We start from the raw sequence: 17,500 nt of genomic DNA, 5'->3' as shown, positions 1-17,500 counted from the left end.
TCCCGCGCAAGGTTTTCATACAAAGACGCACACACGAATGGCTACTGTAGAAAGCAAAAAACAAATCCCGGTCATTTTGGGCGATTTTAAGTCAAAAAGGAAGACATGTCCGTAAAAGATTATGTATGGTCACTCTAGTGTTACCTAAGTTCATTTTTTGGTAGTGAATGCTGCATTTATATGTTAAAAAATAGAATTAAATAAATGAAAATAGCAGTTGTGTGCTGCTTAATATTTTTGTGCCGGCTTTTCAGGAAGTTGAAAAGAACAGCATTTATTTGAAAAAAAAAAATCATAATTTAAAAGTCTTCATTATCACTTTTAATCAGTTGAATGCATCCTTGCTAAATAAAAATAAAAAAATAACATAATATCTTACTGAGAACAAAACCTAAGTAGCCTAGTCCCACTGCAAATATTGTGCTAATAATTCTGACAATATTGTTGCCTTGGGTTATGTGTATGCAACAAAGTATCTAAAGGTAACACATGTAATCCTTTTAAAAATAATAATCCTCGACTTGACTAGACAGTTAACAACAAAATGGGTTTATGCCAAAGCACATTTAGGCAAACACAATTTATCTGAATATTGGTGTCTATGCTGGTTATGGCCTTGGGTCTAAAAACTGTCCAGTAGATGGAGCTATCCAACAATCTCTGCATATGGTAAAAGGATGCACTTGCATGACAGAAACACAGAAATGCACTTCTTATGTCCAGCAGATGGGGCATTCATTAACTTTTGGACAAGCTAAGATAACAGTCCTGTCCATCTAAAAAAAAAAAAAAAAAAAAAAAACAGTTCCATGCAGTCTGTGTTCTGAGCATGTGAAGGTTCACAACTGCCCATTTGTAGTCTGATTTTGATGAGCCTTTTATCTTTAAGTAATCATTATGTTTTAATGTTTAAACAGGTTTATTGAGAAGTTAATGTAATTGCTGTAATGTCATAAGTTATCCATAAGATGGCGATCTTGCATGTTAATCTGGGAAAGTGTAACCAAACCATAACAAGAAATTATTACATAAAACTAAAACAATTGCAATTGCTTAAAAACATTTTGTCTTGTACAAAACACGTGAACACAGAAATGACATCCAGTACCAGTACACTTTTGTACATTTGTATACTAACAACTCTTAGTTTTCACGTTTTCACTTAGTTTATTTTCACATTTTATACCATTTTTTCATGTCAGACAAACACACTCCACTCTCACAGGGAAAACTGAAAAGCGTAACAGGTGGCCTTCTAAAGGCTTTTTGTGTTAACACTTCAATGCATTTATAAAAAGCAAACCAGCCTTGTCCTGTCAATTCATTTAAAATACATATATATTAAATTATTCTCCATATGAACTTTCTCAAGTAACTTTCTCTGTGATCAATTACAAAACGGTTGCTTTGATACACATTTCAATACTAAACCATCATATGAATTTCATCACAAAGCTGTAACCATGCTTTCAGATGAAAAAAACATGAAGCACAAATGTTATTAAAAATTTGTTAAAGTCATTTTTGCTTATTAGTATAGTTGAATTGGATTATCAAAAGTCAGCAGCAAAGACGTTGGTTAATAAAATTGGATTAAATACATAAAGGATATTTGTGTTATTTAACATTTAATTATTGCAGGTTTGCGTCATATTCTGAGTTTGCATTTCTCTGTCTTTATCAATTTTGAGTAATACTGAATATTTTTTTGTGCGTGAGATGAATTACTGCATGTTCAGATTTAGTTAAAAACTACAGTAACATCATGTTTACACCACGGAACATCAGACTTGTCAGTCAATAAATGGGAAAACAAAGTAACTGGTGCTACTTATTTGAAAAAGTAACTTGTAAATTACAAAGTAATGCGTTACTCTACTAGTTACTTAAAAAAGTAATCTGATTAAATAACTCGTGTTACCTGTAATGCATTATCCCCAACACTGTATTATAGTAAATTTAGTTGGGAATTTTGTATTGTTAGAAAATATTATTTTAAAATATGCATACATTCACTAGTATTTGTTATGCCTAATACGTTGAACATGCAAAATGTTTCTTGTCTCATTCTATTCTGTTGGGAATTACACAAATCATGTAAATGATACCATTTTCCATTCAAACTGATAAAATTTGAATAGTTTGTTACTGTTTTTTGTTTTGTTTTGTTTTTGTTTACCATTTCTATCATAAAACAGTTGGCTAATATTACATTTTTTGCTACTTTCACCTCACTTTAATCTCTCAACATTAAATGGGTCCTATTATGCTCTTTACAAAGTCTTTATTTTTACATTATTACATAAGCTTTCTCTCCAGCCTGGCACAGCCTTGCTCAATTAGTTCCAGGTTTGATAAAGGTTGTGATTGGTTAGCAGTCCCACTGCGTTGCAATTGGTGAACAGCTTAGATGGTGTTTTAGTCCTGACACGCCATTATTATTTTTAATATAACTCCGATTGCATTCGTCTGAAAGAAGGAAGTCATATACACCTAGGATGCATGGAGGGTGAGTAAATAATACGCTGCAGTAATATTGGTCCTTTCTTCAGCGTGGGAGATCACCGATACATGACATTATCATTTTTGTGCTAATTTATTTAATTGTTTACATGCCTGAAACCATAAGGCTAGTGAAGCTACAGCTACAGCCACAGCTCCACATGTGTTTCCACCCTCTATACCATACATCAACAACGCAGCTCCAATATGGCAACCGGAGGAGTTTGCGGCCACTTTAGTCAATGCTTACATTAATACCAGCTGCCCTGTGGCTCGCTGAAGCATTCCAGAAGTGGCTGTCCATGCTACTTCGCTAAATTTAGGCTAATCCTCCACCTCGTCCCTCCCCACCCGCCAACGATTTGAATTTCCCTAGGTGGGATTTATATGAATGATATTCTAATAGACCACATTAAGACATCATAGCACCATGAAAACAAACGATGTAGTCCTAAAGAGCCATTCATTGTAATTCTTGAAAAGGGATTTTTAAAAACTAAATATCTCCCTTTAGAGTGGACTTTGAGATTTGTAACTTTGTCTATGTTTTTTATGCCCAAACATTCGCACCACACACTGACTAAAATTCAAAAAGTGAAAAAGCATAATAGGACCCCGTTTAAAACTGGCACTTCATGCTGGAATTTGTGCTCTATGTCTGTAAACAGTACACCTTTCTTACTTAAATTTGATTGGCCATCTCAGTCATTTTGGCACTGATGAGTGCTGTAGAGCGCTTAAGGCAGACCAGGCTAAAATGTAACTTTTAAAGTTACCAAGTTGTGTGTAATGGAGTACAGCAAAGGAGTACAAGATGTTCAAATACTGGGACGGGGACAATGTAGCTATTTCTAATTATTGGAGTGGACTTTTTCCACCTCACTTTCTATGGTGGTTACAGCCCTGGTTCATTACAAGGACAGTGGGTTAACAATGTTCTTCTCAGAGCAGTAGGCCAAATACAAGGCTGAAATGGTGGACAATCAGACAATGTCTCTGTGAGGTAATGAGTTGGGTGTATGAACAGTTCGTAAAGTCAATAGGTCTGTGAAGGTCTCAAAAGTAACAGTGTTTAACTTCTGTTTTAGACTTTTAGGATCTGGCAGGTCTTCAGCAGGAGTACACAAGACTCTTACTCTCTGATATGAAAAAATGTTTTTAAAAATAAAGCACAGGGTTAATTATTTTAAAAATATACTAGACAAATTTTTAACAAATAAATGCAAGAAAATATCATATATATATATATATATATATATATATATATATATATATATATATATATAGTGACGAAAAAATATTTGATCCCCTGTTGATTTTGTACGTTTGCCCACTGACAATGAAATGATGAGTCTGATTTTATTAGTAGGTTTATTTGAACAGTGAGACACAGAATAACACCAAAAAATCCAGAAAAACACATTTCAAAAAAGTTATAAATTGATTTGCATTTTAATGAGAGAAATAAGTATTTGACCCCTTTGCAAAACATGACTTAGCAAAACGCTTGTTGGCAATCACAGAGGTCAGATGTTTTTTGTAGTTGGCCACCACATCTCAGGAGGGATTTTATCCCACTCCTCTTTGCAGATCCTCTCCAAGTCATTAAGGTTTCGAGGCTGACGTTTGGCAACTCAAACCTTCAGCTCCCTCCACAGATTTTCTATGGGATTAAGGTCTGGAGACTGGATAGGCCACTCCAGGATCTTAATGTGCTTCTTCTTGAGCCACTACTTTGTTGCCTTGGCCGTGTGTTTTGGGTCATACTCAACTGTGACCCATTTTCAATGCCCTGGCTGGCTTCAAATTCATGGTCCTGATGGTACATGGCCCTGTCTATCATCCCTTTGATGTGGTGCAGCTGTCCTGTCCCCTTAGCAGAAAAACACCCCCAAAGCATAATGTTTCCTCCTCTATGTTTGATGGTGGGGATGGTGTTCTTGGGGTCATAGGCAGCATTCCTCCTCCTCCAAACACAGCAAGTTGATGCCAAAGAGCTCGGAACCTTGCGGGCACTGCAGGATTTCAGTCCTTCACGGTGTAGTGTGTTACCAATTGTTTTCTTGGTGACTATGGTCCCTGCTGCCTTGAGATCATTGACAAGATCCTGTGTAGTTCTGGGCTGATTCCTCACCGTTCTCATGATCATTGTAACTCCACGAGGTGAGATCTTGCATTGAGCCCCAGACTGAAGGAGACTGACAGTTATTTTGTGTTTCTTCCATTTGTAAATAATCGCACCTTCTCACCAAGCTGCTTGGCGATGGTCTTGTTGCCCATTCCAGCCTTGTGTAGGTCTACAATCTTGTTCCTGACATCCTTGAACATCTCTTTGGTCTTGGCCATGGTGGAGAGTTTGGAATCTGATTGATGATTGTTTGATTGCTTCTGTAGACAGATGTCTTTTATACAGGTCTTTTTTACAGAGTGCTCCTAATCTCACCTTGTGACCTGTATAAAAGACACCTGAGAGCCAGAATTCTTCCTGATTATTAGGGGATTAAATACTTATTTCACTCCTTAAAATGCAAATCAATTTTTTTTAAACACATTTTGTCTGGATTTGTGTTGTTGTTATTCTGTCTCACACTGTTAAAATAAACCTACCATTAAAATTATAGACTGGTAATTTCTTTGTCAGTGGGCAAATGTACAAAATCAGCAGGGGATCAAATAATTTTTTCCTCACTGTATATATTTCATATAAGCTGTCAGTTTCTTAAGGGCTTACCTGTCGCATAGACCCTGGAGTGGTGCCGACCAAATAAATCATCCACAGTGGAACTAGTAGGGTTGAGGAAAGGGTAAAGAAGCCACCAATTGCATAACCCCACCAGGGGTACTCATACACATTGTTGAACTTCAGAGGGGTGTGTTTAACCAAGGAGAAGATAAACGTTGCCTAAATAGACAGGAAAGAGAATGCTGAGCAATGGGGAGCCATCAGTTAGTTTGGTTTGCTTTGTCACATTTAGTCTGTGCACAAAGTCTCAGAATAGGAGAAGGTCTTTCTTGTGTTTTGAAGTGCTGTCAGTTTAAAGACAGACACAAATGACAGGTGTCAGACACAGACTCACAGGTGGCAGACAAACCTCTTCCTACTTCTACATAGCTACTGCTTTGAGGATAGTTTGTGGTGAAATAAAGTATCAAACATTTGTTCAGGTTTAAAAATCCAGAAGATTTCAAGGGATTGAAATGATACTCACTGTGCATATAGCTGGTGTTAGATATTTCCAGCAGCACTTCATTAAGGGCCAGGGCCGATATCCAATCATATCCTCAATGCTATCATAGAGACGGTCTGCACCTGAAACAGAACTCAAAAGTTTTTAAATCTCGAAAGTGCATTGTAAGTCATCTTCGTGTTCAACTCACTTTAAATGTGCTAGTAAGTAGATATACTTTTGACTTACAGTCAAAGTCAGAAGTTTACATACACTTTGCAGAATCTGCAAAATGTTAATTATTTTACCAAAATAAGAGGGATCATACAATTTTTTTATTTAGTACTGACCTGAATAAGATATTTCACATAAAAGGCATTTACATGTAGTCCACGAGAGATAATAATATTTGAATTTATAAAAATGACCCTGTTCAAAAGTTTACATACATTTGATTCTTAATACTGTGTTGTACCTAAATGATCCACAGCTGTTTTGTTTTCACCGGGGATCAGGGTAAATTTGACTTATTTTGTCTTCTGGGAAACATGTATGTATCTCCTGTAGCTTTTGAAGGGCAGTACTTAATTTAAAAAAATTATATTTAGGCAAAATAAGAAAAATGTACACATCTTGATTCTGTTCTTAAGTTTACACCCCTGGCTCTTTATGCATCGTGTTTCTTTCTGAAGCATCAGTGAGCGTTTGAACCTTCTGTAATAGTTGCATTGTAGTCCCTCAGGTGTCCTCAAAATCATAGTTATTGTTGGAAAGGGTTCAAATACACAAAAATGCTGAAAAACCAAATACTTATGTGAAATATCTTATTCAGGTCAGTACTAAATACAAAATAGCATGCATTTTGTATGATCCCTATTATTCTGGTAAAATTCTGCAGATTCTGCAAAATGTATGTAATCTTCTGACCCCAACGGCATGTCTGAGCAGATGTTCTCTAAACAGAACAACAAATGCAAACATGTACCATTCATGTACATTTATTTGCACTTTGCTTTTTCTTTACAGAGTCAAATAAATGATTTACCATATACCCATCCAACACAGATGGACTGAAGAATAGCAAAAGTAAGAAGAGTCATTCCACTACAGGCGTAATAGTCAAAAAGCTGGAAAACGTACAGGCCACCCTGAGAGTGAAACAGAAAAAAAAAATAATACAAGTCCTGCAGATGTGTGTGTGTTTTTTTTTTTAACCAACCATCTTTGTTCCTTATTTGTGACTCACCTCTGTTACCATTAGCAGACCAACAAGGAAGCTGGCTGCACATATGAAGAGGAGAAGAAATTTACGTCGATGTCCAATTTGGAAGAAGGAGGGATACATATCCGAGATAGCTGTTACCAGGGCTTCATGATACACAAACTGAAACATTCATAGAAAAGGTTTTAGTGTATCCATACTGTGATACAATGAATTAAACATAGAGCAATACTATGCTCTATGCATAGCATTGAACATAGAACTATCCTGTATTTACCTCACTATCCAGTCCCAGGAATATGATCATGATAAAGAAGAAGATTGCCCATAACTGAGGCAAAGGCATCAAAGCTACAGCACGGGGGTAAGCAATGAATGCCAAACCAGGACCTGCCATAAACAAAAGTCATTAATTACTCAAACATTTTTTTAACAATGTCCTAACTCCTATTCTGGGCCTTGAATGTGGTAATTGTGTTGCTGTCTATGCAGGGTCAGAAAGCTCTTGGATTTCATCAAAAATATTTAAATTTGTGTTCCGAAGATAAACAAAGGTCTTATGGGTTTTGGAATGACATGAGGGTGAGTAATTAATTACAGAATTTCATTTTTGGGTAAACTATCCCTTTAACTGTTGCCACAACCCAATCACTGCATGTAATGTGAATTGCAGTGTTACAAAAAAAGTCTATTTGTGTATAATTTTCAGCAGTACAATTTTGTAACCAAAGGTATTCCTTCATTTTGCATCCAGAGCTCTGACATAACATGATTTTTATGTTCCTATATGTTTCTTTAAGAGACCTCAAGCTTTATATACTGTATGATTTTTACCTGACTCAGCAACCATTGAAATATCCATGCCCTGTTCATCTGCCATAAAGCCCAGGACCGAAAATATAGCAAAACCAGCCACAAAGCTAGTTAAGCTATTGAGCAGACACAAGTATACACAGTCTCTGAAAGACAAATTGCAAAAGACAACATGTTTGTTTGTTTTTAATTATACTACTGCTGTAGAGAGTGTGGTATTAGTTTGTATGAAGTACCTGTAGCAGTTGTTTTCATATTTGTTGTAGCTTCCCAAAGCAGTCAGTACTCCTGTACAAACTCCATAGGAGTAAAATATCTGACTACCTGCATCCATCCACACCTAAAACATCAAATATTGATTTTATCAATTCAAAATCCAATAATTCAAAATTCAACATCACATTTGTCAATATTTCAGTGAACGAAGGGTAAAAGAGAGCCGTTCAGTGCCTGTGGGTCTGTGAGACGTGTTGGATCAGGGTAAAGGTAGAATATGATGCCATTTTTTGCTCCAGGAAGAGTAAGTCCACGGACCAGCAGTACTACCAACATTAAATAGGGAAAAGTAGCAGTGAAGTAGACCACCTGAAAATAGGAGGAAGACCGTTTAGCATGTTCCCGTGGCTCATGTGCTACAGAATGGTGATGGCAACTCCAAAATCATGGGTTTGATTCCCATAATGCACAAATATACATGTATACCCTCAATGCACTGTAAGTTGCTTTGGATATTAAAAAAATATCTGCCAAATCACTCAGTGTCGCATTAGGCAGATGTAGGCTTAAAGGGATAGTTCACCCAAAAATGACAAATCTGTCATTAATTACTCACCCTAATGTCGGTCTAAACCCGTAAGACCTTCGTTCACCTTCGGAACACAAATTAAGATGGTTGTTGAAGTCTGAGAGCTTTCTGACCACGCATAGACAGCAACGCAACTACCACATTTACAAAAAGTATTCTCATAGCTTCATAAAATTACAGTTGAACCACAGATGTCACAAGGTCTTATGGGTTTGGAACAACATGAGGGTGAGTAATAAATGACAGAATTTTCATTTTTTGGGTGAACTATCACTTAATGAATATGTGTATTAATTGGATAAATAATAATAGTATTTTTGAAGGCTAGTATGTAATTTGATAATCACTGAAAAATGACTCTAATTTTTTGGTTATTTGATCAAAAAGAAAGCTTTAAAATGTGCATATATGCTAAAACTCAATTCAAATTTGTTTTATAGATAACGGCCTAAAACAGACATGAACTTTAAGCACATTCCACTTCTAGCTCATGGGTACATATTTTACCATTCACATTGGTATACATTTTAACACATTTCTGACCTTGCCTGTGGACTTCACTCCCTTCCATACACAGAAGTAGCAGATGATCCAGGCCAGCAGGAGGCAGAGTGCCAAGTCCCATCTAACATTACCAATCTGTTCTATTCCCTCAGACAAGCCTAAAATTCTTCTCCTGTAGGCGAAAAATATGGAATCACATTCTGTTTTACATCCTTTATGGACAATCATTTTAATTAGCTAGAATTGTTTTGGTATCTTGTGTTGCCTTAATTGCATAATTCTAATAAATCGTCACCTTAGAATTATAAGGTTCTATCTGCATTCTGAGCACTTTTGAGATATAGCTTCAAAGTTTTTGCGTTCCATAGACTTCTGTAGATAGAACCATTTTTTTTTTTTCTGAAAAAGAAGGCCCAAAATGTACACAGCTTACAAAGGAAACATCAAATAATGTAAATAAGTTGTAAGAATAAGAATATGTGAATAACTCAATTTTGACAAAAATGTCAGATAGAACCTTATAATTCTAAGTTGACGAAATATGTATCTGCTTTAATGGCGTGCTATTTCCAACAACTTACTCCCAAAACTCAATAACTGGAGATGTGGTTTTCTCTGGTGAATATTCAGTAATGTTGCTTTTGCTGAACTCTCTGCAGTTCTCTAAATAAAGAAGGCAATGGTTTCAAATATTCAAATGGCATATTCAAGTATTATAATAATTCACACTGTTATATATAATATACCAGTGTTCCAGTAGTTGTTGCAGCTCGCCCATGGCAGCTCTGAACTGAAGGATGAAAAGAGGTAAAGGAAAGCCCAAGCAAGAATTATGATGTAATAGACTCCAGTATAGAGGACAACAACTTGGCTACCATAACCAAGACCTGTGAAAACATAGTAGTGAAGTAAAAAGCGGTAATACATTGATAATGGAAGGTCACTATATATGAGACCAGTGTTCACCTTCAAACAGTGGACAGATCTTCCTCCAGCACGTTATTCCACCTTGACTGGTGAACTGACCCAGTGAGGTCTCCAAAAAGAAAAGTGGAATCCCACAGGTGAAGAGAAACAGCACATACGGCACAAAAAATGCCCCTGCGTAACAGAATCAACACAGAAAACATATACTAATCAAAATACAATATGCAATATACAAAAGGAAAATAAACATCAAAACTCCTGCAAAACGAGATTTTTATTTAGTCAGTGTTAGTTTGCCGATATAAAGAATATAAAAGGGTCCAAAAAGAGGAAATTATCCAAAACAGGGTGATTGCAAATTATTCGCATAAGTAATTTATATGAAAAAAAATAGTATATATTCTCAATAATGATCATTTTATTCACTTCAAAATTGTGCAATGTAAGCATGACAACAAAGTATATACATACATACACTACTGATAATTTTTTAAATATTTATTATTTATCTGATTAAAAATAAATATTATTACAGTTTAAAGTAACTGTTTTTAAAGTTTATATATTTTAAAATGTAATCTATTCCTGTGATGACAAAGCTGAATTTTTAGAAGTCATTGCTCAAGTCTTCAGTCACATGATCCTTCAAAAAAAAATGTAATTCTTTAATGAATACAAAGTTCACCAGAACATTTTTTAGATAGAAATGTTTGTAACAATTTAAAAATGTTGTACTTTTATGTGTCCTTTCTGAATAAAAGTATTCATTTCTTAAAAAAAAAAAAAAAAAAAAACTTTTAGAACAGTAGTACACATTAAATTGTTACTTTACAAAATATTTCATGGCCAAATTAAAATGTATCCATAAACATTGTGCTATATATTATGCCATGTTAGTTTTTCTTAAAACAGAACACACTTGTTAATGTATTCATACCACTGAGTTTCTTGTAAATCTTCACACAAATGTGAGCTCAGTTATACAACTTCATCCATAGCCTTAATGGGCTGTTTTTTCCCTAGAGAAACAGCACCAGATCAGTGTTTATTTGGATATTTTATGCCAAAAACACAGAATGTTTGGCACTGACCTTAATCCCTAGATGCTGATATTAATATTTAAATTATAACAAAGCACTACAGAAAAGCCCCTCTCATGATATCTTAAAAGCAGCATATTTTATCTTCTGTGTTCTGAGACTTCTCAACTTTTTAGGAAAAAAAATATTGTTAATTATTAAGAACATATGGTAACTGTAAAACCATAAAACACGATTAAATATAAATGTGTACTCACCCCCTCCATTCTTGTAGCACAAGTAAGGAAACCTCCACACATTTCCCAGACCAATTATGTGCCCTGCCACCGCCAAGAGAAACTCCAACTTATTAGCCCACTGCTCTCTTTGCTGGGGTTTAGGTCTGGCCTGCACTAGGGCACCATTCATGAGGTTTAACCTCACCTCTGGCCTTGAGCTATGTTCCATAATGCTAATAATGGGTTGAAAAACATATATTATATACACAAATATAGCTGTCATGTAACATATTTAAGGCATAATGAAAAACGGGGGCCATGTGTGTTTGAGGTAGATGTGGGCCCCATGAGCTCATTTGTAGGAAATGATAATATCAATGGACTCTGCAAACAGCTGCGCATGATTGCACGTTTTTTTGTTTGTTTTTTTTTTACATGCTTTTGCCTTAAAACAAACTAATGATAGAGAACTTGTAGTCTATTGGAATATATGTCCACATTTGGATCTATTATTTTATATATATATATATATATATATATATATATATATATATATATATAGGCTATATATATATATATATATAGGCTATATATATATATATATATATATATATATATATATATATATATATGCAGTTAAAGTCAAAAGTTTACATACACCTTGCAGAATCTGCAAAATGTAAATTTTACTAAAATAAGATGGATCATACAAAATTCATGTTATGTTTTATTTAATACTGTCTTGAATATGACATTTCACATAAAAGACATTTACATATAGTCACATAAAAATGTTTAAAAGTTTACATTCACTTGATTCTTAATACTGTGTTGTTACATTAATGATCCACAGAGTCCCCTGTTTGTTCTGAACAGTTCAACTGCCCGCTGTTCTTCAGAAACGTTCTTCAGGTCTCACAGATTCTTTGGTTTTCAGTAGTTTTGTGTATTCGAACCCTTTCTAACAATGACTGTATGATTTTGAGATCCATCTTTTCACACTGAGGACAACAGATTTACTCATATACAACTATTACAGAAGGTTTAAATACCCACTGATGCGCCAGAAGGAAAAACGATCCATTAAGAGCCAGGGGTGTAAACTTCTGAATGAAATGAAGATGTGTACATTTTTCTCAATTTGCCTAAGTATATTTTTTTCATTTAGTACTGCCCTTCAGAAGCTACAAAAGATATGTTTCCTATGAGACAAAATAAGTTAAATTTAACCTGTTCTTTAAACACATCTTCATTTCATTCAAAAGTTTACACCCCTGGCTCTTAATGCATTGTGTTTCCTTCTGAAGCTTCAGTGAGCGTTTGAACCTTCTGTAATGCATATGAGTCCCTCAGGTGTCCTCAGTGTGAAAAGATGGATATCAAAATCATACAGTCAGGAAAGAGTTTAAATACACAAAAATGCTTTAAAAAAGCATTTGTGTGGGACCTGAAGGACTTTTCTGAAGAACAGCAGGCAGTTGAACTGTTCAGGACAAACAAGGGACTCATGAACAACTGTCACTAAACAAACAAAAAAACACAGCTGTGGATCATTCAGGTAACAACACAGTATTAAGAATCAAGTGTATGCAAACATTTGAACAGGGTCATTTTTATAAATTCAAGTATTATTTTCTCTTGTGGAAATATTGTGCTTCTACACCTGTCACCACAATCAGATCTGTAAAACCCTGAAAGGTTACATGTCGTTCTTATCTTACAAAAAAACAACTACAAAACAAAACTAACATTTATATGTATATTATAAAGCAAATCAGCTCAAACGTACAACTGATGAACTGAAAGTTGATGAGAATTGATCCATATATGTTTAAAAAGGAATGGGATAAGTAAAGTGCTTACCTGTTGTGGGCATGGTTTTACTTCAAATGTACATATGAAACAATGCCTGTTTTTATTGTTTTGGAAAACGAAGTACATCTGCTGTTTCACTACAAAAAGGTGTCATATAATAATATAACAAAAGAGCAATAAAAATATACCTTTGAAATGAAGAATCCGCCTTGTATGTCTCTTTTATGTAGTGCCTGTATCTAGGTTAGCAGTTCAAAATAATGTCCTCAAAGAGAATGCCTGAGGAGTGGCCAAACCGGCTTCAAGAGCTCCTGAACAAGGACTGATAGTCCTGAGCTGCTGGTCTATAACCAGGGGTTATTATTCTCCGCTTTACAAAAGATGTCAACAAGACCATGCCATGATCAAAAATTGTGTTTTGGTTTTGTGCGTCCCCCTGTTTTATAGCAGGTTTTTTCAGAGATAAAACAGAAATGTCTTATCAGTAGAGCAACTGACAACCAATGGAGTCTCTTTTCTTACCCTGCTCTCTCTCTCTCTGGCTATTTCTAGATCTTTCTCCATCTTTGAGTCCGTCTGACAATTTTGCAATAAGTTCAGCACTGTTCTCTCCAAAGTTGAATTACTAGTAACTGGACACCATGCCATTTGCACTGTCAAATGCATTCAGAAAAGAAAGAATGTTGAAATACCTGAATCAAATGTGTTCTGTTTGTGCTTCATTAAGCAATGTGTAAGTTGCTGCACAGTATGCCATTCTCCCATCATAATCCTCCATTTTCAATGAGGGTGCTTGTAGAACTCAGCTAAATGACACATTAGGCCAACATAAATCTAGGTGGAATATAGATGCTGGAATAATCACAATCAGTTCAATTTTTGACAATGTTTAAGGAGGGATTTCAAGAGAAAGAGAATTGTTGATAGTAAACTTCTAGCATTATTTCAGTATCAGACTGTTTCCAAACTTTGCAGCTATACTCGGTTTGTGGAAACGCCCTTTACAAAATCAACAGTGTCCTCTTGTGGTCGACTGTGAGAGTTTTGCTAACTACCGGCTAACTACCAGCTATCTTCCATACTGTAGCTAACTAACGGCTTGACAGAAGCCTTGAAAACTTTGTGAGAGCAAAAGACTTGCGTATGCATATCTTTAACAGTAAATGATGAAAGGTTTTATCTCTGGAAGAAGGACAGAACACAATAACAGAGATGTATTGCGTATTTGTATGACTGTGTTACAGATTATGTGTGTGACTGTTTATAGTTGGCATCTCTCTCTACTACCATTAGCAGTGCAGAAACAGGTTTACTAACTAGACAAGAGTCGACCCCTGTCGGAACAGGTTCCTGTAGTAAATAAAAAACGAAAAATTCGGAGTGGAGACTGATTTCAGACCGTTTTGAGAGGGGAGGGGTAATCGATCGCTCCGTTCCATTCATTCCAGTTCCAGACCGGATTAAGGTCTGCGTTGCTTGGTGACCAGACTTTTGATGCTTCTTTTGCACCTGTTTTCGTTTGTGAAGAATGATATACAAAAAAACTATAGAACACAGTGGTGTTCGTATGATATTGCGTAAATATTGTTGACTGAATGTTGTAAGCCTATCTGCGGTAATAAAAATGCTAACAGATTATAAAACAAGGTTGTTTATTTGTCATTTGATCTAATATAACTAACATATATTTCGCAATTTGGCAATACAAATAACAAGATGAACGCATTTAGAAACATACAGACAGTCATTTATTGCTATATAAGCTGTTGAGCTATAAGCCCCGCCTTGAGTTTAGACACACACACATTTGATTCTACACTGTAGGTTATGGACTCGTTTCCCCTTACGAGAGGTGGAGAGTAAGCGAGGGGTGGGCTTCAGTGAGTCTATTATAACGACCGAATCACACTGAATTAAGCGTAACTTCATGGCCAAGGTAAATGCGGCAGACTTCCTGAACTTTTGACCGGTCGCCTACATCAGGTAACAGCTCTACATCGTTTGTTATCGGTCTGGATTGTTTCCACTGCTTTGTAACGTAACGTACTGAAGAGGTTCAATTTAACGCTAAGATTAACTGCGTAGTTGAACTGTTTTCTATCTGGCTTTTGTTTTCAGAAGTATTTCACTTGGCACCCGGCGTCTCCTCAGCGTGGGTTTGAAGAGCACAAGTGTTCGGCTGCTGAATGTAGGCCAAAGGGCATGAACAAAAACACAATAACTGAGTGAGTTCTTCCTCCTCTGTATTCAGATCATCAGGGACAAATGTCTCCGCTCCATGACGATGAACAGTCCGTGCGTCAATGTTGCTTGTAGTTATAATTAAGCATGTACAGGCAGGTTTATTTAATAAATGAAAACGTATTTTTTAATACCTGCCTCACCCTTCTTAAGATGCCACCTGTCGCAATAAAATGAAAATACTGCGAGTCAAATAGCAAAGAGGAATTTTCAAGATAATAAGGAAAGATCGTTTTAAAATAAAAGGAGTTTAAAAACATTTGATAAGCTCACAGGACAGTAATATTTATATTCATGTTAGTTTTATACATTTAAAAAAGAGTTTTATCATCTTCTTTTTTTACAAATTTTTAAATGTTATTTATTTTACAAATTTCACGTTGTTCCATTGATTTGACCCAGCTAAAACATGCCTTTTCATTCAAATTAAAAGTCCTGAGGGTCTGAAGGGGTCTTCTTTTGTCACATGACACAAAAATTAGTTTGCATTACTGACTAATAATTGATGTATGGTTTATTGTATGGTTTATTTGGCTGAGATACAAGTGTTTGAAAATCAGGGAATCTGAGGGTGCAAAAAAAATATTAAGAAAATCACCTTTGAAGTTGTCCAAATGAGTTTCTTAGTAATGCTTATTACTAATATAAAATAAAGATTTGATATACTTATGGTACTAAATTTACAAAATGTCTTCATGGAACATCGATAAATTATGAAAAATTGATAATTTTGACCCAAACAATATAATATATATATATATATATATATATATATATATATATATATATATATATATATATATATATATATATATATGTGTGTGTGTGTGTGTATTCTAAAAATAAATAATGAACTGTGCCAAATACCAACATTACTTACAATTTATAAAGACTTTTTTCAATCTCCAGACAGCTACACCATCTAAAAATATCAAAGCATATACAAAAAATTCTGTTTTTTGATAGAAAGCATTCGTTGTTATTTAAATGGAATCTGTAATGTATTTTTTTTATTTATTTAGAGCAATACCATACACATACAAGTTGCAATGGTATTAAACATGTATGCCAAATGTAGTTATTACAGGCTGTTGTGAATTTTCCTGTCTTTTCCACCTTTTTTCACCACAAAGGTTTTATTCACATGAAGGTTTGGTAGTATAAACAAAGCAATGCTCTTTACTTTGTTCACATATGTGACCCTGGACTACAAAACCAGTCATTTTTAAATTGAGATTTGTACATCATAGCTAAATAAATACGCTTTCTATTTATGTGTGGTTGGTTAGAATGAGACAATATTTGGCCAAGATACAACTATTTAAAAATCTGCTATCTGATGGTGCAAAAAAAATTAAATATTGAATAAATTTGTCTTTAAAGTTGTCCAAACTAAGTTCTTAGTAATGCTTATTACTAATCAAAAATTAAGTTTTGAAATATTTACGGTAGGAAATGTACAAAATATCTTCATGGAACATATGATATTCTAATGATTTTTGGCATAAAATAAAAATCTATCATTTTGACCCATTCAGTGTATTTTGGCTATTGCCTGTGCTACTTAAGGTTTTTGTGGTCACATATTATAAGGGTCACAGCACAAGAAATGAGGGCAGGAGAAGGGAATGTGACTAAGCACCCTGCAGTGCCTCCTGTTTTGGGGACACAAGATTATTTCAGCTGTGAGGAGTTGCGAAAACAGCATGTACCCATTGCTCTGCATTAAAAAAAATCCTACCAACAAATTCTTCTGGAGAACATTGGATATGTACTGTGCAGTCTTATTAACGCCAATTGTTTATTGACGCTCAAGGCTAAATGTCTGGGCCAACATTTTGTTTTTATTAAATAAGAAAGTAACTGATGAAGCTATTTTGACAGTGACAAATGCTTGTAAATACAGGTGTGAATTATAGTTCTGAATTTATTAGATAATTAGCGTGTGTTCTTCCAAAGGTTATGCCCAACTTTATTGGAACATCTTCATTTGTTGTTTCGGCAATACAGTCTGGTGTCAATCTAAGTTTGTTCAAATGAAGTTCTTAACAATGCATATTATTTCATATCATATTACCAATCAAAAATTCAGTTTTGATATTTACGGTAGGAAATTTACAAAATATCATGACATGATCTTTACTTAATATCCTAATGATTTTTGGCATAAAAGACCCATGCAATGTATTTTTGGCCATTTCTCCAAATATACCCGTGCTACTTATGACTGTTTTTGTGGTCCAGGG

The 17,500-nt window shown here is 35.0% G+C and overlaps 2 protein-coding genes across 2 annotated transcripts in view; one reads left to right on the top strand and one right to left on the bottom strand.

Moving 5' to 3' along the window:
• Positions 1–1,264: 1,264 nt before the first annotated feature.
• On the bottom strand, positions 1,265–11,427 carry slc6a22.2 (solute carrier family 6 member 22, tandem duplicate 2). The gene is made up of 14 exons (XM_073851279.1): positions 11,238–11,427; positions 9,980–10,114; positions 9,760–9,900; positions 9,595–9,676; positions 9,053–9,185; positions 8,155–8,289; positions 7,941–8,044; positions 7,726–7,850; positions 7,169–7,281; positions 6,916–7,053; positions 6,715–6,817; positions 5,712–5,812; positions 5,234–5,404; positions 1,265–3,641 (listed from the first exon to the last, which is right to left on the bottom strand). Exons 1-14 carry the CDS (start codon positions 11,425–11,427, stop codon positions 3,486–3,488), a joined length of 1,827 nt encoding a protein of 608 aa, XP_073707380.1. The 3' UTR covers positions 1,265–3,485.
• Positions 11,428–14,814: 3,387 nt separating this feature from the next.
• slc6a22.1 (solute carrier family 6 member 22, tandem duplicate 1) overlaps positions 14,815–17,500 on the top strand; it is a 19,362-nt gene continuing 16,676 nt past the window's right edge. Inside the window, exons 1-2 of the mRNA XM_073851278.1 lie at positions 14,815–14,996; positions 15,132–15,238. Of these exons, the coding sequence (XP_073707379.1) occupies positions 15,216–15,238 (23 nt within the window). The 5' untranslated portion in view covers positions 14,815–14,996; positions 15,132–15,215. The remainder of the gene's footprint in view (positions 14,997–15,131; positions 15,239–17,500) is intronic.

This window comes from Garra rufa, chromosome 12 (genome assembly GCF_049309525.1).
Source record: "Garra rufa chromosome 12, GarRuf1.0, whole genome shotgun sequence".
In the NCBI taxonomy this organism is placed as follows: Eukaryota; Metazoa; Chordata; class Actinopteri; order Cypriniformes; family Cyprinidae; genus Garra; species Garra rufa.
The sequence above is the reverse complement of the archived record's forward strand: the minus strand, read 5'-3'. Positions and strand labels throughout refer to the sequence as shown.